This window comes from Pteronotus mesoamericanus, unplaced genomic scaffold (assembly GCF_021234165.1).
Source record: "Pteronotus mesoamericanus isolate MK-2021 breed Mesoamerican mustached bat unplaced genomic scaffold, CSHL_Meso_final scaffold_507, whole genome shotgun sequence".
Taxonomy (NCBI): Eukaryota; Metazoa; Chordata; class Mammalia; order Chiroptera; family Mormoopidae; genus Pteronotus; species Pteronotus mesoamericanus.
Window position 1 is genome coordinate 3,606,977 of NW_026555319.1, and position 22,731 is coordinate 3,629,707.

Consider the following 22,731-nt stretch of genomic DNA (forward strand, 5'->3'; position numbering starts at 1 on the left):
GGGGGCTGACCATCCAAGCTCTTCCGTCCCACCTCGGTGCGCCACCCCCCGAACCTGTGCTCAGATGTGGGGACAACCTCCTCTCATATAGGAGGCATGGGGCACCGAGCCCAGCACCCGGGCCTGCCGCCACCAGGCTCCCAAGTGACCCCCACGGCCCCTCCTGACTCCTGTCCCAACCAGGCCCCAGCCGAGGACAAAGCCTCTGCAAAGCTGAGTCTAAGGAGGGTCGCACCTGCCGCAGAGCGTAACAGGAAGCAGCACCTTTCTAGGGAAAGGCCATTCTCCCACCAGGGAGAGCGAGTGGCCCAAGTGCCACCTGAGGCAGACAGAGACCACTGGGGGACCAGGGACCCTGGAGGGGAAGGGACCGCTGACAGTGGGCCGAACAAGGTGTTGAGCCTGCCCACCTGGAGCGGGCAAGATGACAACTGAGCGGAGGCAGCGCGCCAACTGTGCGCGCCGCGAGTCCACGGGCCTTGCGTGGGCAGACCCTCAAGACGGCCCGCCCTGGGGAGCTCTTGGCAACACGGGACCTGCGGCCCAGGACTCACATAGGCAGGAAGGTGAGGGGGAGCCAGCCAGGACTGCACACGGAGACAGGCGTGTGGGGCCCTTCCTGGCCACAGGGGCGCCAGGGTCAGGCGACGATGCCGCTCCCTGCAGCACCCCTTCGCCAGGGGCAGGGCTGAGGGGTCTGGCACCACCCTGGGCCCCATGTCCCCTATGAATCAAAGTTTACATTTCTGTCGGCCACAGCAAAATAACCAAAAACAAACAAACAAAAAATACCCTTCAAGCCTGACCTCTGGAGAGGGGATGTGGGGTCAGGTCACAAGGACAGGAAGTGATCTAGAAAGCTGGGCGCCCAAGGATACACCCAGGCGACTGCTGACCTCGCCCATCCCCTGCAGAGGCTCCGGGCACCAGGCCACGCCGTCCTCTTCCTTCCCACCAACTCCTCCCGGCAGTGCCGGCTGCCCTCAGGCTCTGAGCACCTGTGCAAAGCTGCCCGTCTGCCATGGGCCGGCTCCTCTTCAGGCGGCGACCACTGGGGTGTCACCGCCCAAGACAGGGGGGATGGCCTTTCACTTTTCAGAAAGCCCCGCGGTGGCCCCCGCTGCGCCCCGACTCATTGTGAAAGAGCCTGCCGCAGTGTGCAGGGTGCCGATGGCACAGAAAGATTTCACAGAAATTACTTGCAAAGATCTATGTGCCAGACAGGATTTTTTTTCTCCTTTTCAGTTTGGTTTTCTTATCATCCAAAGTGTCAGCATTTTTGAGTCTCTTTTATGGGAGCAGAGACAGAAGTAGGAGTGAGAAGTGTAAACAAATGACGGCAGCAGCCGGTGCCCACGCGGGCCACCAGCAGGGCGGCCTCGGGCTCCCCGCGCCCTGGCCGACCCGGGCGAGCGGTCCAGAGGCCGTGTGACCGACCGGCCAGATTCATCAGGCGAGATCCCGAGACAGGAAAGCCTGTGCGGCAAGAAAGGGCAGCGTGTGTAGCGCAGGCAGGAGCTCCGGCCCCACAGCCGTGGCCTCAGGAGCACCAAGGGAGCCGGGGTGAAGGAAACACCCCAAACGCCTGCCGCGCAGACCAGGGCACACGCGCACCCTTCCCAGCTGCACCAGCCTCACAGCCTCTAAGAGTTCACAGAGTAGAATCGGAGCGCAAAATCAGGGTCGGGGGTGGGGGGAGAGGTAGGCCAGAGAAGCGAGGCCACTTTTACACCCCACGGAGTTCAAAACCCTGACTCCCAGCGAGGGGGAGGGGTGGGGGAAAGCTGCTAACTGCAGAGAGGGCGGCCCAGCCACCTCCGTGGTCCTGAAGGCCCTGGGCCTGCGGAGGGGCCGAGCTCACAGCCCCGAGGCCTCACAGCTGTGGACGTTCCGTGTTTTCCGTTTTCCCTTTGACCCTAGCGGGGCGCTGTGTCTTCCCCTTCCGAAGGGGACCTCGCGTTTACCAGGGGTGGAAAGCCAGGGGAGGCTGAGGGATGAGCTTGAGACAGAGACCAGGGCGCAGGCGGCAGGTCGGTGACCCACAGCAGAGGCAGTGGACCGGGCAGCAGCCTCCCCCGGCCCCCACCACCCACGGCTGAGGTGTCCTGGCCGTCCTCGGGGCACCTCCCTCAGGCCTCCGGGAACCAGGGGGAGCCTCCGAATGCACCGGACCTTCAGGAGGGAGCCACGGTCCCCCTCACATGACTCCCAGGCCCCCTCCAAGCCCACCCAGGACCCCCACCTGCCCAGCGCTGCCTCCCCATCCCTGGCTGGGAGGTTAGAGGAGAGGCGGCCGGCTCCCTGCAGTTCCCAGCAGGACAACAAGAGCACACTTTCAACGCAGACACCCTGGCCGGGCTTCCTGAGCGTTAGGGCCTCCGTCCCGCCATCTGCAGCCTCTGGCGCACACACTGCGCCAGGCCCTCACCCGCCCCGTGCGACCCCCACACTCGGCTCCCACACTGGCAACGGCGACAAGCCCTGGGCGTCTCCGCCTCAGCAACGCTGAGCGCAGTCCTTTCCTCTCTGATCCGGCAACAGCCAAGGCCGGCCACCCCAGAGTTCTGCCTGTTGACCTTCAATGTCTTCCTCCAATACAGGACAGGCCAGCCTTCGGGCGTGGTGACATCTTTGGTCCGAGAACTGCTGCAGCTCAGGACTCCCAGACGAACGGACGCTACAGGACGGCCGGGCTGGTGGCAGCACAGTGGGGCCTGGCCGCTAGAAGGCCATGCTCTCAGGGCCGTGCACGGCCGCCGGGGGCTGCCGGCTCAGCAGCGGACAGGGTGGCAGGACCGCGCTGTGGACGCTGCCTCGCCGCGTCAGGGGCCCTAAGGCCGCCGCCGCCCCAGAGCCTGCACACGGGAGCCGTGGCAGCTTTGCATTGTGCGTGCTTTCCTCATCCATGCGCCACCCCCCCTCCGCATGCGAGGCCCTGGTTCCCCAGGTAGCTGACGGTGCGTGAGCCTGGGTCGGAGTTGTGGAGGGGAGGGGGGCCTCCCAACTGCCCCAGGGGCAGGCCGGGGCTGCAGGGTCGTTGGGAGCAGACCCCACCCAGGGCGGGACAGACAGGCCCTGGGAGAGGACCTGTAAGTTTCCTGATTCCAGGAGCAGGGGCAGCACCTCGTGTCCCGGGGGCCCAGCGGACCAGCAGGGCAGGACGGGCACTGCAGCGGTCTCCTCCACCGGGGCTGCCCCGAGGGCAAGGGAGGCTGTGACTGAGGTCGCCGAGTGACAGTTTACAGCAAGGGGCTCCCCAAGATGGGCGCTTGCTGTTGGCAGGACCTGAGCCTGCTTGAGACCTGAGCATGCCGTCCGCACAGCCCGGGGGGCCGGCGGCGTCGAGGGCGGCCCTGAGGCTCGACGTCCGGAGAGGCGCGGGCGGGCGGGCCTCCTCCCTGCGGCAGGGCAGGGTCTTTGTGTGGCACTGCACGCGCATGCCCGAGCGCTGCTAAGACTCCCCTGATCGCTTGCCGATTCTGGTGACGGCCTGTGCCGCCTGCTCGGGCAGCTGGGACGGGTCTGTCAGGATGGAGGTGGTGGTGCTCAGGTGGCGGAGGGTGGTCAGCACCGCTGGAAGACAGGAGGGGGCGTCAGCCGGGAGCTGCGGCTCAGGCGGCGGCTGCGAGCCCGCCGCAGACAGCACACCCGCGTGTGGTCTCCCACCCCCACATCCCGCTGGCCACAGGAGGGTCACTGGGCCTACCACCTTCAGGACCAGTCCTCGAATCCTACCCGTGTCCCACAGACACAGGCGCCGGGAGCACCCGCACCACTGCCCCCCGCCCCGTCCCCGGCATTCCTGCCCAGGGCTCCGCCCAGCACGCCCTCACTGCTGCAGCGGCCTGGGTTCTCTCCAGCGCTAAGAGGCCCCCTTTGCGGGCACCAGAATGGAGGGTGGCCGCGCCCCACCCCGGCGCAGCGCCCCGCCCAGCGCCCCGCTCACTCGGCCTGAGGACGGGCAGGGAGCAGTGCTGGTCCAGCCAGGACAGCGCCGTCCGGTGCAGGTCCTCCAGGCTGCTGGTGGACACCGTCCCCTTGAAGGACTCGAACAGCGGCTTGATGATGACGCTGAACTGCACGGGTAGCGGGTTAAGGAGAAAGGCGCGTGGCGGGGAGGGACCCGGGGCCGACCTCTGGGGGAGAGACAGGCCTGGGCGTCTTGGGGGTACCTCGCGCTCACCCAGAATGTCCCTGACCCTCTGACCGACCACGGAGCTGGCTGGAGGCGGGCAGGGCGCCTGCGCTGGCCGGGAAGGGGCCTGTGGCAACGACGTGCACACACCCCTGACGCTCCTCAGCCAGTGACGGCTCCTGCTCAGCACACAGCGAGCCAGGTGTGCGTTTAACCCACCTTGTTTACGGGACACCCCAGCTTAGCCTGGAACGTTCCAGAACACCAACACGAGCCTGCAGTCAGGCAAGATCACATGACAGCGATTTTCAAGCGCTTTCACCTCAGGGCACAGAAACTAATCACTAAAATTCTGCAGCACAACAAAAAATGACTTTTGTCAACCTGACAAAAAAAAAGTGTAGTTTCGATTCCTTCATACCAGACGGCTACTGCTGTGCTGGCTGCTGTCACTTTTAACCTGACGATCTAAGTGCCTCACGTGCTGCATGTTTTAAACATCCTCGTGCACACTGTCTGAAAACCACTGCTCGAAGACAAAGCCCATTTCGTACCCAGCTCTCGAACGGCTCACGCAGTTTATTACTGGCCTCGCTCCCGCGCCGTCCTGAAGCTGGAAGACTGGGTCTCACTGCCCTCAGTTGGGGGCCGTCTTCCGCACCCCAGGCCCAGGCAGCAGCTGACCCGCCGCAGGCGCAGACCGTCTGCTCAGGAGCAGGGAGGCGGCAGCCTGGGCAGTGATGGGGCAGGAGCCAGTGCCTGGAAGGGCCCCGCGCCCAGAAGGCCCGTGAGGGAGGCTGTGGCCCAGCAGGGCCCAGCACACAGGCGCACGCGCCTCGCGGCAGCGCCAGGCCTGGGGCACAGGCTCAGGCTCGGCCCCAGGGCTTTGGGAGCCCTGGTTTCCCGTCTGTCACAGGGGCGGCACTCACTGTCCCTAATGTCTCAAGGACGAGCTGGTGGCTGGAATGTGTCACACTAGACACCACCTGCTTCTGCAAGTGGCCCTGGCCTTGTCTTTACTTCTCAAGGACCCAGAGAGTGACGCTGGCCGTGCGGCCTCCCTGGGACACCGGGCCTTGCACACTGGCGGCGGCAGCCCGGTGCACGCTGCTGCCCCGGGCGCCCCCTTCGCCCCCGCCCCCGCCCCCGCCCCCCGGGGAGAACACCAGCCTTGACAGCAGCTCGGGGTGGACTCGGCGACAGCCACTTAAAACGGCTCTTTCTCAAGGACTGGGGCGCCGACGCCTGCTGGTGGCTGTGCTAGTCTGGGGTGGGGTGGGCAGAGGGAACCCAAAGATACAATCCAGAACTTCCAATTCTGCAGGGTCCGGCTCTTCACATATTCGTCAAACATGTCCGTCATGTGATCGAACTGGCGCCGGGTGACGGGGACTCCTGTGGCAGGGAGCAGCTGCTGGCAGGAGCTGGAAGGACAGGAGGGGTCAGAGGACGCTCGGAGAGGCTGGTGACCCGCATGGGCCCGGGGCGCCCAACGGGCAGGGCTGGCCTGCTGTGAGGTCACCATGCGCAGGCGGTGGCCTGGGGAGGAGGAGGGCGCCCGTCCCGCCGAGGGCACAGCCCGGCCAGGGGCTGTGGGGGTGGGGGCGCCGCCCGAGCCCCCAGGCGCCCGCCTCACATGATCGTGGCGTTGAGCGCCTCGACCTCGTCCCGCAGCCGCCGCGCCTCCTCCTGCATCTGGCCACGCTCCTGCTGCAGCTTGGTGATGTGCTCCACCGTCTTCTGCAGCGTGATGGCGTGGCTGGTCTGCGGGCGGGCGGGCGGGCGGGGTCAGGGCCCGGGCCCTGCTGCTGGCCCGCCGGCCCCCCCCGCCCCCCCCGCACCCCCCCCCCGCCCCGAGGCCCAGAGGCGGCTCACCAGCTTGGAGTTATTAGAGATCAAGCTGTTGAGGGTGTCAAAGCCCATCTTGATGTTGAAGCGCCTCTTCTGCTCGGCGGAAATGTGCTTCATCTGCCGGTTCTGGTGGGGAGTTGGCCCGTCACTGTGGCGGGGGCTGCGCCGCCGGTCGGCCCCTCGCCCCCTCCCGCCCAACCCGCTGCTGACTGCCTGGTGGACAGGGTGGAGCCTGCGCTGGCAGCTGGCGAGGGGGGTGACCGGGAGCTGAAAGGCTCCGACAGCAGCTGGGCGGGGACAGGCGGGACTCTAGGGAACCTCCCCCGAAGTGTGGAGACAGGACCTGAAACTCCCGGCAGGGAGCAAACGCTGCTGGTCCGGCGCAACGCACGGCCCAGCCCCGCAAACCTCTCCACTGCTGTCCCTGTTCCGGCAGCTGCCACTTCTGCCACCTCACAGTGGTCAGAGCTGCTGCCCCAGGCCGGCTGGGAGTGGGGGCAGAGAAAGAGGGCTTCATCCCAAAATTAAAGCAGCGGTGTCCACGCTTCCGATGCCACCCCAGCCTGTGCGTCCCTAGTAAGGGACATGGCTGTCCCTAAGTCCCTTGATACCTTCCTCCTCCTCACCTCCCAACCCTTCCTAGGGAATCGAGACCCGCAGGAGGCACGCGCGCGATACCTTCAGCACAGCCACACTTTTGGCGTCTGCGGAGAACTTCCCTGAGCAGTTGTTCTGGGGAGACTGAGGGCTGGGGCTCTGCTCCGAGGCACAGGGAGAGGCCTGCCCTGAGCCCGGGCCGTCGCGACCTGAGGGGAACAGAGACCCCTCTCAGGGACAGGGCTTGCTGCAGTCCCCAATGCCGAGCGCTCCCAGCAAGTCCCAGGGCTCGGAGCCCAATCCTGGACCTAGACAGCGGCCCCCCGAGCGAATTCCAGAGAAATCCCTGCCTGCCTCCCGGGAGGTGCCGGGGGGCCAGGCGAGTGGCCGGCCGCAGGCCTCGGGGGGCATCAGGGGAGCTCCAGGAGGGGGATCCCCTCGCAGCCTCCGACAAAGCCACCAGAGGCACCCGGGGTCTCCGTGGGGTCTGAGAGGCTCTCGCAGGCCATCTGTTCTGTTCCTGAAACTCCAGGGGACTCCGACCCCTGGACTCTTCAGAGGTCACTGGGCAAGGTCAGGGCCACTCTGACGGTCTCCTCGGGAAAGCCCCCCTGGGGCACTGCGGTCACACACCACAGTGCCGGGAGGCTGTAAGGGGCGGACGCTGACACAGAGACACGCGGGGGCCTTCCGGGGCTGCAGCGACCCCAGGCTGACGTCTCCTGGAGACTGCTGACGAGGGCCCCTCAGTCCCTCCTCTCCCTTTCTGGATCAGGATGGGCAGCTCGGAGCCGGGCCTCTGTGGGAGGTCGCGCCTCGGGTTCCCCTGAGCGCATGGGCCACCCCCGCAGCCCCCGTGTGCCTCGCCTGCCCGTGCCGAGCCCTGTTCCAGCCCGGCAGCGGCAGGCTCTCGAGCCCCCGCTGTCACCTGCAAGCCCTGGCTCAACCCGCGCACCCGCGCATGGCCCGCAATCCAGGAGGGGCCGGCCCTGCCGCTCACGAAGCCCCAGCCACCCCGCCCGCAGGGGCACTCACTGGGAACCGTAGCGGGGACCTGGGGACCGGCCCCGTGCGGGGGGACGGGCTCGCCCTGCCCCAGGGAGTCCTGCGCTGCGCTCGGAGAAAAGAGCCGGGAGACAGGGGCCGGCTGGCTGCCTGGGGCGCGGCCCAGGTCTGTCACCAGGATGCCGCTGCGGAACTCGGTGACTCCGGGGGCCTGGGGTGACACAGGGAGAGAGAGTCACTCCTGGCCTCCGTCGTGGCGAGCGGGGGCCTCCCAGGAGCAGGGCCGCAGCGCGGGCAGCGGGCTGCCGAGGCCCGGGCGGGGCCCTCACCCTGGCGACGGGCGCGGGCGTGAGGACCACGTTGGACTGGGGCACGGCGGGAGCCAGCATCCCTTCTCTCTTCAGAGGGCCCGTCATGATCACCGTGGGCGGCTGTCCCGAGAAGGCCGCTGCCAGAACAAGGAGAAGGTGACAGGGAGGCCGAGGGCCGCGGGACTGCCCGGCTGTGGCGGGGGCGGGGCACCAGGAGAAACGCGTGGCCCTTCGGCAGCCACTGAGGCACAGCTTTCCTCAGTGCAGGGCACGCAGAGACTACGCCACCAAGGCACCTGACATTTTCTGTAACGTCCCCTTGAAGGGACAGGAAAGAGGTGACCAGCACCATGTGCTGTCGCATGGGGTTGAGACTCGCTTTGAAAGGACACAGCATGGAAAACAGGTTATGAGATCAACCACGGCCGTGCCGTACGCTTTTTCCCACATCTTCATATTCGTGTCACCAATTTGCAAGCCTTGGGGACAGGGAACACCCCGGGTGCTGGGGGCCACGCCACAGCCTCCCCCGCCGACTCACCTTGGGTGATGCAGGCGTTCTTCAGTACGAGGGACACGGGCTCCGGTTTGGGAGCAGGCACTATTTTGGGGGGCTGCTTGGACCTCCCTCCAGTCAAGGATACAGGTTTGGGGTGCACAAAAGCTAAACAGGGCTGGGGAGGCCCGACAGCCGGCAGCTGGGGGACTGGGGACAGTGCCAGGCCATGGGGGGACGCTGCGGGGGCGGGGTGGCGTGTGGCGATGACGAGGCCCTGGCTCGGGCTGAAGGTGGTGGCAGAGGCGTCCTGCGTGAGGGTGGCGGACGCCGTGTGGGTGATGACAGCTGGGGGCTTGCCGGCTCCAGCAAACTTCTGTGGCTGCAGGAAGGTGGGTGGGGTCGGCGGGGTCAGGCCCGGGGCGGGCGGCGGGGCCAGGGGCGCCACCGGGGCAGCGGGCGGCGGGGCGGGGCCGGGCGGGAGCACGGGCATGGTGGGCATGGTGAACACCGGCAGGAAGGGCTGCGGGGCACTCGGCGCAGAGGGGCCGAAGTCTGCGGGCTGCATGAAGGGGCCGCCGGGCTGGGAGGCGCGCTCACAGCCTGGCCCGTCCGTGGGGTCCAGGGCGGCGGCCGAGGGGGACGCGATGAGGCTGTCAGGCAGGCTCACGGTGGGGAGGGCGGCGGCGGGCAGGATGGTCTCCTGCGGAGGGAAGAGGAGGGAGGGAGGGAGGGAGGCTGGGGCCGCATGGCTTGGCCCCACCTTCTGGTGCTGAGAACCGGAGTCCAGCAGCGCGTGCCAGGCGCCGGGACGCGAGGGCCCGGGGTGGTTCTCCCGCCCTGTTCGCATTCGAGCTGATTGGGGAGATGGCTGTGTCTCCCCAGGGGACTCGTTTCCACGAGGAACCGAGTGACACCACAGAGCTCAGACAATGTGACTGTTTGCACTCGGCTGGCTCTCAGCCGGGGGAGATCCTGTTTCTGGAGTCCTGCGGGGGTCCCCCAAAGTCCCTGCCATCTTCTGTTACAGGGCAAAGGCAGCCCGGCTCGCAGCTGCTCATGGGGTTCCCCCAGGGCAGTTTCAAGTATCAACTTCTAGAGAGGTCGCCTCTTCCTAAAAGGCAAACGCTGCAAGGACTCAAGTGTTCAGATCGATCTCAATCTCTACAGAACAAATTCCCGCCAGAGCCGGCTGGAAGCGGGTGGCCGGGGGACAGGGGTCTCACGGGACACAGGCACCAGCCCGAGCCCCATCAGGGCGACAGGCCTGCCCCCTCGGCTTTGTGGCCCCGGCACCTGGTGAGCGAGCTCTGTTGATTGATAGGCAACAAGTGAAAGCAGCGCACGAAACCTCTTTCCACGCGCGAGCCCCATTTTGCTTTGCTGCCTGCGGCCCGTCTGAAGAGGCCAGGACAGAGCTCGCCGCACCGGGGCTGCGGGAGCCTCCGGCAGGAGCACACGTTCACGCAGCCAGCCTCCCACCGCGCCAGTCTCAAGGGCGCTTTCAAGGGGTACTTGAACAATTTTGGGTGCAATACTAGCGTCAGGCACTTGGTTCAAGACTGTGCAGATGTGTCACTAGCCTCGGCCCCGGCCCCGGTGGCAGAGGGCTCCCGGCCAGCCCTGGGCCCCGCCCCCAGCGCCCTCTACCTGAGCAGGTGGGCTGTTGGGATCAGGTGCGGGGGCTGAGGCGGGGGCAGGCAGCATGGAGCCAAAGATGGAGCGGCTGGAAGAGAAGAGGTCTGAAAGACAACATCGGGGACTTCTGAGCTCTGTGTGCCCATTACTTCCTTGAATTAAAATGTAAACAAATCAGGCGAATGACCCCCACCTTATCCAGAGGGGTGCCAGGGCCAGAGAGCACCCTCCCTCCCCGGCTTCCTCTGCAGAAGGGGGCCCTCTGGCCGGGACCACACACGCTGGCCGCCAGTGTGCACTCAGGAACCCTCCCAGGCCTGGCATCTCCCACCCCAGCGACGGTGGGAGCTCAAGGGCCAGTCCGAACTGCTGGGAACTGCTGGCACCGGCGGGGAGGCGGCCGTGTCGCCAGTGCCCTCTGCTGCCTGGAGGGGGAACTGCTCACAGCCGCAGCCACGGCCAAGCAGTCTCTTGAGACAGAATGAGAGCCGGCTGCCTAGGGAACAGTGGCCTGGAGAAACTTCCCCGGCCTTGCAGCTACAACCAAAAAAGGAAGTAGTTCTGGGAAAATTCTAAGTGCTCCCCACGCCCTTGCCCCTTATGACAGGTTTCTCTGTGGAAGGGACACCCCAGTCCACTGAGTCCTGGGCCGGGGAGATGCAGGCAGCCGCGGCTCTCTCGGCTCACATCCTCACCCTGGAAAGGCTCAAAAGTGTCCATGAAGTCCAGGTTGGGCTGCAGTGGAATCAGCCCCGGCTGAATCATGTCTGCGTTCCCCAGATGCGCTGCAAGGACCAGAAAGGAGGCAGGGGTCGCTTTGCTTTCCCTGAGTTGTAGGAACACGTGAGAGGCCTGGAACGGATCTTCCTGGACCTGCTCACATTCTAGGGTCTTCCAAGAAGAAATGTGGGCAGCCAGCTGGCATGTCTACCTCCTCCCAGATTCATGGCCCGTCTACCCTCAGAATGCAGGAAAGAATGTGAGTTTTTGCCAGAAAGGTAAGCCGAGCAGGGGGGAGACGCACTGCCAGGAGTCCGGGAAACGCTCTGCAGAGACGCCCGCCTCCCGCTCCGATCTTTAGCCTGTGGCCCTTCCCACGGAGCGAGCTGGGTCACTAAGTGCAGCCAAGTGGGCAGCCATGCCCAGGGACGCCTCTGGTTTTCCCTGGAGTGACTCATGGGTCCTGTGACTTGGCTGAGGGGCCAGGCTCAGGGATGTGAAGCTGGTGCCGACCAAACCCCCTGCTGCCTGTGCCCAGTGACGCCACAGGCCCGGCAGCTGCCCAGGCGGCCGCGGCTGGCAGTCCCCACCCACTCGGCGCACACGGCCACTGGATGTCGCGGAGGCTGGTCACCCCTTCCCTGCTGCTTGCTCCAAGCCATGACGTGCAGCGCCTCAGAGGGGGCCCGCGGAGAAGCCTGACCCTGGGGGCTGAGGGGGGAGGGCACTGGCTGCCCTTTCAAAGTCAGGGACCCAGGCAGCGGGTTACCTATCTCCCGGGGGTTGGGCCACGCCACCGGCGGGTGGGACGAGAGTGTGGAGAAAAGTGTGTCACTGAATTCCGACATGAGCATCTCCGTGTCCAGCAGCGGGTCCTCCTCCATTGGGACAGGGGTCTTCCATCCATCGCCATGTTTGTTCCAATAAAGCGTGTCAACATCCTACCGCCAACACGGGGCGGGGGGGGGGGCGGGGAACCGAGGCTGCAATGGCCGGCGTAGCGCTGGGGTCGTGGCTCCCTGTCCCGCAGAGCGGGGCGGGGCGGGGTGGGGCTGTGGGAGGAACCCTGTAGCCCACCTGTCCCGGAGCTCGCCGACTCCTCAGCCCTCCACGTCCTCCCTGCGAGAAGGGGGCACCCCCTCGAGCTGCAGGGACCGCCCGTGCCCCCACCCCCTTCTGCCGCAGGGCTCCCTGTTGCGCCACCTCGGCTACTGCTGTTTCTTGTCGGAAGGGGCCCCCGGGGGGCCCCCCGCCTCTCACCTGGGCCAGGCTGGAGAGGTCCTCATCCTTGTGCTGCTGCAACTGTGGCGGTAAGGAGACGAGGTGTCAGGACAGCCACCCACCCTCAGCCTCTCCCCTCGAAAATGCGGGGGCTCTGGAAGCATCTAGGCCTCTCTTCTCTGGGGGGCGGGTGGGGCGTGGGGCTCTGCTCCCTGCTCCCCAGGCCGGGCACGGGTGCCCCTAACCAGTGGCTGTGGAACAGGGAGCCCCGTGCTCAGCTGAAGAGGCGGGCGGCAAGGATCCTGACTGAGCAGGCCCGCCCTGCCCCAGGGCAGCTGCCATCTGAGCACAAGCCGCATCCCTTCCCTCCTCTGCAGGGACGTCCCCGACCTGCTCTTTTCGGAGCCCCGGCCAGATACCCTTTTCTTGAAGTAGGTCCGCCACTTGTGATACTCCCGGATCACGACCTCAATGCGGCTCTTCCAGTACTTCCCCTCCGTGGTGATGGCCTGCAAGGAAGGCGCGAGTCAGGGCGCAGAGGGCCCCGCGCGGGCCCGCGGGCGCTACCCAAGGAGACAGCAGCGCCTGGCACCAGCTGGCAGTCCGCCCAGGCAACCAGCGCAGAGCGCCCACTGTGCGCCGGCAGCTCTGCTGGAGCGCGCCCCTCGTCTGGGCTGCACGTGGCCTCTACCTGAAGACGCGCTCGGTGCCGGGACCCACGGTCACCTGGGGGCCCTCGGCAGCGCGGGCCCCGAGCACTGGGGTGAGACGGGGTCAGACAGGCTGCATGGGCCAAGTCCAGAGCCCCCGACCCGGTGCTGAGGCGCCTGACAGAGGCCTGGCGCAGCGCCCATCTAGATGCCCGATTCCGCTGACTACTGCTGCACTTCCAAGGGACCGAAACGGACAGCCACCGAAGTCTCAGGGGAGAGTGGCCGACTTCTACCAGTATCTCGCTGAACTGAACCACCACGCGGGGCGCGTGTCCTTCCGCGACACCCCTGACTGTCTGATGAAGAGGAGCCCCTGGCAGCCCCGGAGAGCCCCTCGCCGTCAGACCCCTAGTGCCGCGCGAGGGCGCGTAATCCCGCCCAACCCTACCACTGCGCGTCTCTGAGGGGAAGAGCCCCCACGGGGAGCGAGTGTCGCCACCAGGCCCGAGCAACGGCCGTCCTCTGTCCCACATCGGCTGCACGGGACGGTCTTCAGGAGGCCGCTGTCCGTCCCCCCCCCCCCGCCCCCCGCTCTTCCCACAACAGTCAGACGCTCTTGGACAAGCTTAGAGCGATGCAGAAGGGCGTAAAGGAAGAGCGTCCCCTCCTCCTCACGCTAACCGCCCCCCCGACGCCCACAGCAAGGCTTCTGACCACCCTTCTAGACACTTACAAGGCTTGTGCAACACACAGACACGCACTTTAAAAAGCTAATGTAAACATACTGCCTTGCAACTGCCTTTTTTCATTCACCATGTCTTCATCTTCCCGCCCCGGGTGCAGGGCCCTGGAGCCCACCGAGAGGCGGTGGCGGATGCCCTCCTCCCGGCGGCTCGGAGGGGCACCAGCCGCGGGGAAGGGCAGGCGGAGTCCCGGCTGGAGATCCCTGCCTTTGGCCCTGCCCCCGAGGGGCCGGGGACTTCTCAGGGTCACCAGAGCCGATGGGCAGCAGAGACAGGCCCTGCGGTCTCCCACTGGGGAGCTCAGCCCTTGCCCGCGGCCCTCGATGAGCAGTCCCCCCTCCGCCAAGTGACAGTGACTTCCTTTCCCGGCCGCCCGACCACATGCCCTTTACCTCTGGCCGGCGATGCTCATCCACTTCGACAGAGCCGTCCAGTGGGGTGACAAAGTGGCACACGGGGTTGCTGCGCTTCTCCAAATCTGGGTGGGGAGGGGGCAGGACCGGTCTCTGTGACTAAGACCCCGAAGGAGCCCTGCCCCTCTGGCTGCGGCCTCTCCCCTTGGGGCGGGACCCTCCCACGTGTTTTCTCCTTCTCTTTCCCTTAGAAAACAAGATTTCAGAGAAATACAGGGGCCCAGGGTAAAGAGAAAGGACCGTGAGTGAGGTGTGGGGGTGAAAGGGGCCTGGCTAACCCAGCGTGGCACCCCGATCTCCCCAGAAGTCACCCACACAACCGGGCTGGGCCCGCGCTTCCTCAGACCTGCCAAGAGTGAGAACTGCTCCCGAAGCTTCAAATGCCCCCCTCTGCCACACCCTTCCAGATGCCCATAAAGAGACCCCCCGCCTCGCCCTTACGATGCCGGGCCCGGGTGTCTGCCCTCCTGGTAGGCGCACTGTGTTGTTGGCCGCCGGCCACTGCGTGTGCGTCCCAACACAGGACGCCTGGCAGGCAGGGCTTTCCCGGAGAGGCTGCTCTGCGGCACAGGCCCTGCCCCGCGCCCGTGGCACTCACACTGCATGTACCACGCCCGCCAGATGGCGTTATTGAGCCGGATCTTGTCTCGCCACTGGAGCTTCAGGCCCTTGAAATTCTTCCACTTTGGAGACACCAGCTTCCCACTGAAAGGCAAAAAAGGGGAAACTCAGCGGCTCCTTGGAAAACAAAATGGAATCAGAAAGTGCCACTCAGTCATTCCAGGCCCCCGAGTTCTGGATTAAGCCATTCCACGCCACAGGTGAGACTTGGTAGGCTACAGAAGTCACTCTGGGATTTCTTCAAAGGCACAGGGAGGGGAGGAGGTGGGGTGGTGGCCGCGGGGCCGGGACCAGGGGTCAGGGGAGGCAGCGAGGCCCCGGGCGGCTGACCCCTGGGGCTGCGTGAGGGCGCACAGGGCTCCCGGCCCTGTTGTGCCGGCCTGTGTGCACAGCTTTAACACTTCCCATAATTAAAAGTTAAAAAGGAATCTGGTAATTTCACAATAGATTTAATATCAAATCACACGTACACCTAAATTTACACAATGCTGTTTGTCAATTACACATCAATGAAGCTGAGAAAAAGAGAGGAAGACATCTGCTGGCCACAGAATGAAAGCCACGCTCCTCCCACCTCCTCCGTCCCCCGTCCCCGGGAGGCTCTGATGGTACGGGCGTCCCACATCCCCCGGCCTCAGAGCCTGCGGGGCCTCTGCTGCCTCCAGGCCCCTGCACACATGGTCCTCCATCCTCGTGGAGCTGCCTATGCCCAGGCAACCTGCTCATCCCTTAAAACAGTGCTCAAGCGCCGCACCCCCCTCCCCCAGCAGGCTCTGGGCTCTCCCTGAGCGCTGCTCAAACCTCGACGTGCGTGCGCACCCACAGGCCACACGGCCACGCCTGTCCCTGCACCCCCCTCCATCAGACCACAGCCTCCAGAGGGAGGGCCCTTTAGGCTGCCCTCGCTCTAAGCACCTAGCACAGACCTGGGCACGCGGCAGGGGCTCAGGCTTGTGCAGGTACGTAACACAGCCCCTGCAGAGCGAGCTGACGGGCCGGGGCTGGCCAGTGGCTGGCGCAGGGCTCCCCTTTTCAGGTGGCTTGAGATGGAACATACCAAACGGGGCTCTCTGGGTCCTCCTGACCACAGGTCGCAGTCCCTGGCCTTCTCCAAGCCCCTCAGAAAGCTCAAGTGACAGGCAGAAACAGGACACCAGGTACAACAGCTGAGGCCTCAAAGGCAGCACCCCAGCCACAAACCCAAGTGAGCCTGACAACCCAGGCTACACCGCGGCGGCCTGGCTGCACCGCGGGAAGGCTCCCGGCCCCACCCGCCCACCCAGCGCGGAGCCGGGTGGGGGACAGGGGCTCACACCGTCCTGGAGGCTGCGACCCCCACAGAGGAAATGTCACGCACATCCTCGTAGGATCTGAGGGACAGACAGCAGCAGCAGCCTCGGCTCAAAGGGTGAGGGCGTCACATGCCCCCTTCCTCCCCTTCTCCCTCCCCTCCAACCGTTGGTCCTCTGAACCCACGCCCACCCCACGTGGCTCAACTTTCACTCAAGTTCAACTCTCTCAGCAGTTTTGGGGTTTCTGCCACATAACTGCCTCCTAGCGGAGCTTTTCTGGCTTGCACTTCCTGGGTAAGGTTGGAATTTTACTATCACCTCAGCGTGCACACACAGTGGGTGGACCCTACAGCAAAATAGGGATATGTTAATAATCGCTTCAGGGATTCAGACTGAAGTTCGTGCCGAAAAGCCTGGTTTTTTAAGGCTCCAGGCCTGGGAAGCCCTCTCTCACATGAGCCGCTACAGCCACGTGGCTCGTCCTCCTGTGCAGGAGGGAAAAGCTGGCACTGTGTGCCCATTCTCGATGCCGCCGAGCACAGACCTGAGCCAAGGTCCACCCTGAATTCCACGTAGCTGCAGAACCGTTCGCGTCTCGTCGCAGAATCGGAGGGACAAGGCGGAGGAGGTCCCCTGAGGCAGACGTCCCACCTCGGGGAGCATGCGGTCGACCTACCCGACCTGGCTGAGCCGCGGGAGAGGCTTTCCAGGGGCGGTGCCCCCTAAGCTGGGGCCTAGAGGACAGGACCCACTAAATGAACTGAGGGGGCAGGGCCAGGGCAGTGTGGGGGCGCCCCAGACCAGGCCGGAGGCTCGCGAGGGCCGACCCTCTTCCCCGTCTTCTGCGGGGCCTTTCGGCAACCTGGGGTCCACACAAGCCAGCGGTTTGAGGCAAGACAAAACCAACCAGAAAACGATCCCTATTTCTTTATTTCCTTAACGAAAAAAAAACCCCCAAACTTCTAAAACTGACAGTTTCTTTGCACTGAAGCCCAGGAGAAGAGGCCACTCCTTGGTGCTGAAGCCAGAGTCCACATCTGCCACTGCGGAGATGGCATGAAGGGCAGGGGCAGAGGGGCCATGGGGGAAGCCCAGGCTCCTGGGAAGAGAGCCAGCGGCGGGGCCGGGGGTTGGGGGGGAGGGGCCCTTGAGGCATCCGATTGAGAGCTAACCACTGGGCTGACCAACAAACTTCGCCCCTCCGTTGTCCCTGGAGAGGAAGCAGGGTGCCGTGAGCATGCGCACGCTCGCCGCCTTCTCCGAGCGGTGAGGCAGGTCCTGGCGGCTTCAGGTGCTCACACAGCAGGGAGCGGGGTGGCCCAGAGCACGATCCACCCGCACAGGCTGGGAACCAAAGCTGACAGGCACACTTTCGGGGTTCTCATCTTCTTCCTCCTCGCTTGCCGGAACATTTTCGCTTTTCCTTGACGCTTATGTGAAATCTGGTCAGGTTTCGGCAGCAACAGGTCAGATTTCGGGGGGTAAACTGCTGTTGCACCGGCATCCAACACTCTCGGCAACCCTGTAATGTCTCAGCAGGTGGCGCGCAACCAGAGCCGTGAGTCCGACACCAAACCCAAGCCCCCCCAGAAGGAGAGTGGGTAGAGGAGGTCCAGGGCGCTTTCTCAGAGACTGACCAACCCGCCCCCAGCGCAACTTCAAGAGCTGAAGAAGCACCACCCAAGGCCGAGGGTCTCGAGGACCCCGCAGGCACACGGCTGGGAGAGTGCGGGACAGAGTTCCGCAAGGCTCCTCAGCGCCTGGCTCCTCGGTGATGTGATGATGTCGCTGCCAGTCTTCCCGGAGAGGAAGAGGAGGCCCTCCCTCTGCCTACAAGCCCCGACTAGGGAAGGCGCAGCCCCCGGCAGAGCTTGCTGGGGCAGCCGCCCCAGAAGGCCGCTGGGGCAGACCCCTGCTCCCCGGCCCTGCGCCAGCTTAACCCACCCCCCAGCCACGCCGTCTGACGGGGGTGGGGGGGTGCTTCTTCGGCTGACTCAGGATTAGGTCATCTTTCTTCTTTCAAGTGTAACCGAAACACAATACGGGAGTTTCTGAGACCACTGCCCCCCCCCAGTGGACAGAAGACTTCCTGCCTTAACCCCCAAACCTGCCCCTCCTGGATGCCGGTGTAGCACGTATGCAGGGCTCTCCACAGAACGATGACCCTGGAGTCACCTCACACCCTCCCATTCCCAGGGAGGTCAAGGCCTAGGTCTGAATCACCCCGCGCAGCGCCTGGCGCCTGGGACGTGCTTTCAAGGACAGAATTACTAAGTGAGGGGTCAGCTTTTCCACAAAGAAAACTCTTCGCACTCACCCTGCCACGCCGCCCTTCCTAGAAGGCAGGTTCGTGACATGAAACAGGAAGTTCACAGCACAATAAAGGCCTCTCTCAGAGCTGTTTGTTGGAATTAGCAAACACTGAATTCTCCAGGTCTGGCAAGAGGCTGCTCTGGAGTGGAACCTCAAGTGCAAGCCTTGCACAGACTGGAGCTGGAATTAAGACGAGGGGCAGGGGGCCTGGGCGGGGACCTGGGATCCTGTGGGTTCCAGGTGGGACCGGCTCCGAACCCCTAGGTGGACCGCTGTCTCCGAAAGCAGTGGGCAGAGGGCTCTGGGGCTGTCACAGGTCCCGGAACGGGCGTGGAGTCCCCTCGCCTGTTCATTTGACGCGACTTGCTTGTTACAGGCCATTTTGTCACCATTCCCAGGCGCCTAGGAACAAAACATCCCTGCCCCTCTGCCCCCGCCCAGCTGGGGCGGGCAGGTCACCAGGTGAGTGTGGGAGGCGCTGGCATGGGTGGTCCAGGCCCCCCTCCCCTTGGGAACGAGCTGCCTGCCAAGGCCCACGCATGCCTGGCGCTGCTCCTCCAGGGCCTGGCGGGGAGGGAGGCCCGCCCCAGTCCAGGGCAGGGCCGCTGGCGACTGCCCACAAGGGCAGCCTGGGTCCCTGGGCAAGCCACGTCCTCCCCGCCGACCCACTGCGAAGGTGCCATCACAGCCAGCGCCTGCCGGCTCCCCTTCACTGCGGTGAAGGATGTTTACCACCTCAACCACACAGCCCGGGGCACTGAGCACCTTCCCAGCATCGTGCGGCCACCGCAGGTGGCTGCCTGGGTTCAGAGTCCCATCTACCCTGCCCCAAAGGGGACCCTGCGGCCACCAGCAGCCACTCCCACTCCCTCGGACCCGGACAGCCATTCACCTACTTTCTTTCTTTTATGAACTCGTTTCTTCCCAGCGTCCCATGTAAACAGAACGAAACGTGTGGCCTTTTGTGTCCAGCCCCCTTCGCTCAGGGCAACAGCGCCACAGCGCGCCAGCGCTTCACCCCCCGAAGGCTGAACCACGTCCCGCTGAAGGGACAGACTGCGTTTTGTTCCCTTTTCCACCAGTTAACACACACGGTAAATGGCGCCACTGGGCACGGACTCCCGTTTTGGCTCCCCATCAGCTCAGAGCTCCGGCGTGGACACAGGTCTGACCACTGGGCCAGCCCAGGGGCACGAGGATGGGCGAAGACAACTGGGAACTTTGCCGGAGGGCGAGTGTCCCTCTGACTCACCACTGTGCGCCTGCAGGCCGACTACATGCTCCGCGCACAGGCAGGGATGTGCGACAAGAAGGACGCAGCTGCAGCGCTGCCCACGGTGGCGAGAGGCCGGGCGCCGCCGACAGGCTCCTCACAGGGAAACAGCTCACCCGCTGCGGAGCGGGGCGATGAAACGCCAATGCGCGCTTACACGTGCTGACCTACAGGCAAGCTCCGTGAGACGTGTTGAGTGGGGGCAAACCGGAGCGTCAGATGTGCAGGAAGGCCACCGTTTGTACTTTTAACGGGGAGACACGCACAGAGGGAGGCTGGGAGGGAGGGAGAGGCAGGCAGGCTCGGGAAAGACCCACAGGAAACAGGTACCAGGGAAATGTCCTTCTGGAGAGCCGCGCGCAGAGATTCAGTCGGACACTGAAGTCCTCACTGTTTAACTATAACATAGGCATGTACTATATTTTAAAAATAAACAAGGAAAAAAGACCAGGTACAGTCCAAGACCTTACGGGACTTCTAGTTAATTGGGGAAGACAATCAATCACAGGAGCATATGGAAAATCGGTGCCGGCCAATTCCATGCACCAGGTCCAAATGCGGGGATCGTGGCTGCTAAGTGGCTTCTCTAATGAGCGAGGGCATGGTGATGCTCAGACCGGTCTCCCTTCCAGGACTGATTTTTTTTTTTTTCTTCAAAAGAACAGTCTCTACTGGCTTTTCCTGGGATCTGGGCCTGGTTCCACAGGCTGCTGGGAGCCAAAACTAACAGGCTCCACACTGACAAAGGTTCATTGAGGAGCCAGGACGTGGGGAGCAGCCGCCGGAGAGGCGAGGGGGGCGGGGGGGCGGCCGCCTGGAGCTGCGGGGCCTCCGTCCTGGGCCCTGGGCCGAGCCCGGGCTCCTCCGGGAGGCTCGGAGGCTTTCAGGTCCTGCTCCCACGCCGGGTGTGGGTCCACCCTGCTGCGCCCGAAATCCTTCCTCATGGATCACTTGGTGTCTATTTTTTTTCCGCTCAAAGAAAAGTGCTGTTGGAGAAGCCGGCTCTGTGGGGCTGGCAGCGGAGCAGGAAGCCGCCCCCAGCCCGTGTCCCGGGTCCGTCCCGGCCCGGGGAGCAGCTGCCTGGGGGGTGGGGGTGGGGGTGACGTCCTCGTGTGTGTGGGTGTGAGCGTGAGCGTGCACCGCACGTGGCTTTGCTGGCGTGCCTCTGCCCAGGCACACGAGCGTGTCGGTGAGGGCTCGCGTTCGTTCTGAGTGGAAGGCAGGGGGGAATCGTTTCCACGACCGTCGAAGAGCAACTGGGTGGGCGTGAAAACCAGACAGAACAGGGCAAACTGCAGCGGTGACCGCCCCTCGCGCAGACTGAGCGCGAGGGACCCGTGTCCTTGCTGGGCGCAGTCCCTCCTGGGCTCTGGCCTTCCCCTGGGGACAGACCCTCCCGCGCTGATACCAATCTTGGACAAGTGACATAAGCCGCCCGAGCCCTGCCTTCAGTGAGACGGTGACGACGTCCACCCGACAAGGGAGCCGGGAGGACAACCAGCAGGTGTGAAGGGGCCGGGCTGGGCAGAGCAGCGCGGTCAGAGCTGGGCATGCTCCTGAATTCTAGCTGCTTCCCGGACACGCTGCTGAGTTTTAGAGCCTGGAGTCTCCTCTCAGATCCCAGCCGTACCCCAATTTGCAAACAGGATCAGGGACGCCAGACTGGGCCCCATTGAGGCCACATTGACGCGCTCATTTACCAGGAGAGTAAACCTGGATCCAGAGCCCGGGGTGTTCCTGACTCCTCTGGACTGGGGACAGAAGAAGACGCCTAACAGAAAAAGAGTGGCACATCACTACAACATGCATCTTTTTAAATAAATTTTAATACTTAAAAAAAAGCTGTGGCCCTGGCCGGTAGCTCAGTTAGAGCGTCATCCCGCTGCATCGAGGTTGGACGCAGCTCGATCCCTGGGCGGGGCACGTGCAAGACTCAACCACTGAGCGCATCAATAAGGGAACAAACCGACGCTTCTTGCTCGCTCTCAAATCGATTTTTAAAAAAGGTTTTGAAATCTGTGTATTAGCCATGTGCCTCCTTTACTCTGTGAACTCTCTGTGCCCTTTGCCTTTTTTTTTTTTCAATTTTCTTACTTTGAAATGATGATAGACTCGCAGGAAGTCACTACAAGCAGTGCGGAGCCCCGTGCGCGCGACCCCGTGGGGCACCTTCCGCGGCGGCCGCGCGGCCCCAGGGCCGGGAGCCGGCTGTGCCACAGGACTGCGAGCCGGGCCATGGTGCTCGTTCAGCCTTCGTCCTCCGGTGAAGCGTGAGTCGTCTTTTCTTGCTACTTTATGTTGGTGATTCTAGAATATCAATGCTATTAGCCCTCTGTGCTGTTTTGGCGAATGTTTCCCCTAGGTCTTTGAGTTTTACTTTTAGAGCTTGTCTTCGAGTTAGTAGGTTGTGTGTTTGTGTGGTCGGATCTCCTGGCTCCCTGCATTGCTGCCCGGCCTGGCCATCTACCGAGCCAGAGATTTGGTTTCTATTTTAATCTCTTTTTGAGTCTTCCTGACATGTAAATAAATTACATACCCACACTGAAAGAAAATTCAAACAATGCAGAACTGTGTCGAGAAGGAAAGCAAAATCTCCTGCAATCCCACCACGTAGAAACACCCACTGTTTAAATTTCGGTGACGACGTTGTGCAGTGAAGAAACCTTAACCAAAGAGAAGTCTGGCCTTTGCCCTCAGCCCCGGGAGGTGACCGCCAGGCCCCTGGAACGTCCTCCCAGACAGGAGGGGGTTCCTGCCTCGGGGCTTTAGCCACAGGACAGCCTCTCAGCGAGACTTGTCACTTGGGAAGGGAGGGGCGGAGGGGGGACCTGCTGGCTTTGGGCCTCAGGTTATCAGTTTGGATCACCAGAGGGCCTGGGGGCGGGGCTGGAGACAAGGGCCAGCCACCTGGGCCGTGTATCCCGCGCTCCAACACACCTGAGTGCCACAGACTCGAGGAAGTCCCTGGCCGGCAACACCCTGGGCCCCCGGTCCCACGCGGGGGCTGGCAGGAGGGAACACCACCCAGGCCCCACAAGGGCAGGGGACAACCTGGGCGCCCACCGCCTGGGGGCCCTCCTGGGCCCTGCCCCACCTGTCTCTTCCTTGGCTGATTCAGCTCAAATCTCTTCCGGGTGATAAGCAGTAACTGTAAATGTATCGGCTTCCGGGTGAGGCCGAGGGGGTTCAGGGCGCTCCCCGCTCGCAGCTGCTGTTAAATGTCAGGGCCTCGTGGACTCAGTCTCCAATTTTGCACTTAACCCCTAGGTCTTGTTATATATATATATACGTTGTATGTGATTACATATATTCAGATAAATATATGAATAACAATTTTTAAATATATGGGGTAATTTTGTTTCATAACCCATTTTTAACTTATATGTCACAGGCAGCTTAGTATGCCAATAAATATAGCTTTGCTTTCTTTTTATTGGCTGTAAAACATC

At 63.7% G+C, this 22,731-nt stretch overlaps 1 protein-coding gene across 1 annotated transcript in view; it reads right to left on the minus strand.

Moving 5' to 3' along the window:
- Window positions 1-3,342: 3,342 nt before the first annotated feature.
- MLXIP (MLX interacting protein) overlaps window positions 3,343-22,731 on the minus strand; it is a 48,903-nt gene continuing 29,514 nt past the window's right edge. Inside the window, exons 2-17 of the mRNA XM_054594393.1 lie at window positions 14,382-14,488; window positions 13,763-13,848; window positions 12,394-12,483; window positions 12,014-12,055; window positions 11,523-11,694; window positions 10,729-10,818; window positions 10,046-10,137; window positions 8,441-9,098; window positions 7,918-8,036; window positions 7,619-7,799; window positions 6,665-6,792; window positions 6,011-6,112; window positions 5,772-5,899; window positions 5,436-5,559; window positions 3,947-4,076; window positions 3,343-3,573 (exon numbers count right to left, since the gene is read on the minus strand). Of these exons, the coding sequence (XP_054450368.1) occupies window positions 3,452-3,573; window positions 3,947-4,076; window positions 5,436-5,559; window positions 5,772-5,899; window positions 6,011-6,112; window positions 6,665-6,792; window positions 7,619-7,799; window positions 7,918-8,036; window positions 8,441-9,098; window positions 10,046-10,137; window positions 10,729-10,818; window positions 11,523-11,694; window positions 12,014-12,055; window positions 12,394-12,483; window positions 13,763-13,848; window positions 14,382-14,488 (2,371 nt within the window). The 3' untranslated portion in view covers window positions 3,343-3,451. The remainder of the gene's footprint in view (window positions 3,574-3,946; window positions 4,077-5,435; window positions 5,560-5,771; window positions 5,900-6,010; window positions 6,113-6,664; window positions 6,793-7,618; window positions 7,800-7,917; window positions 8,037-8,440; window positions 9,099-10,045; window positions 10,138-10,728; window positions 10,819-11,522; window positions 11,695-12,013; window positions 12,056-12,393; window positions 12,484-13,762; window positions 13,849-14,381; window positions 14,489-22,731) is intronic.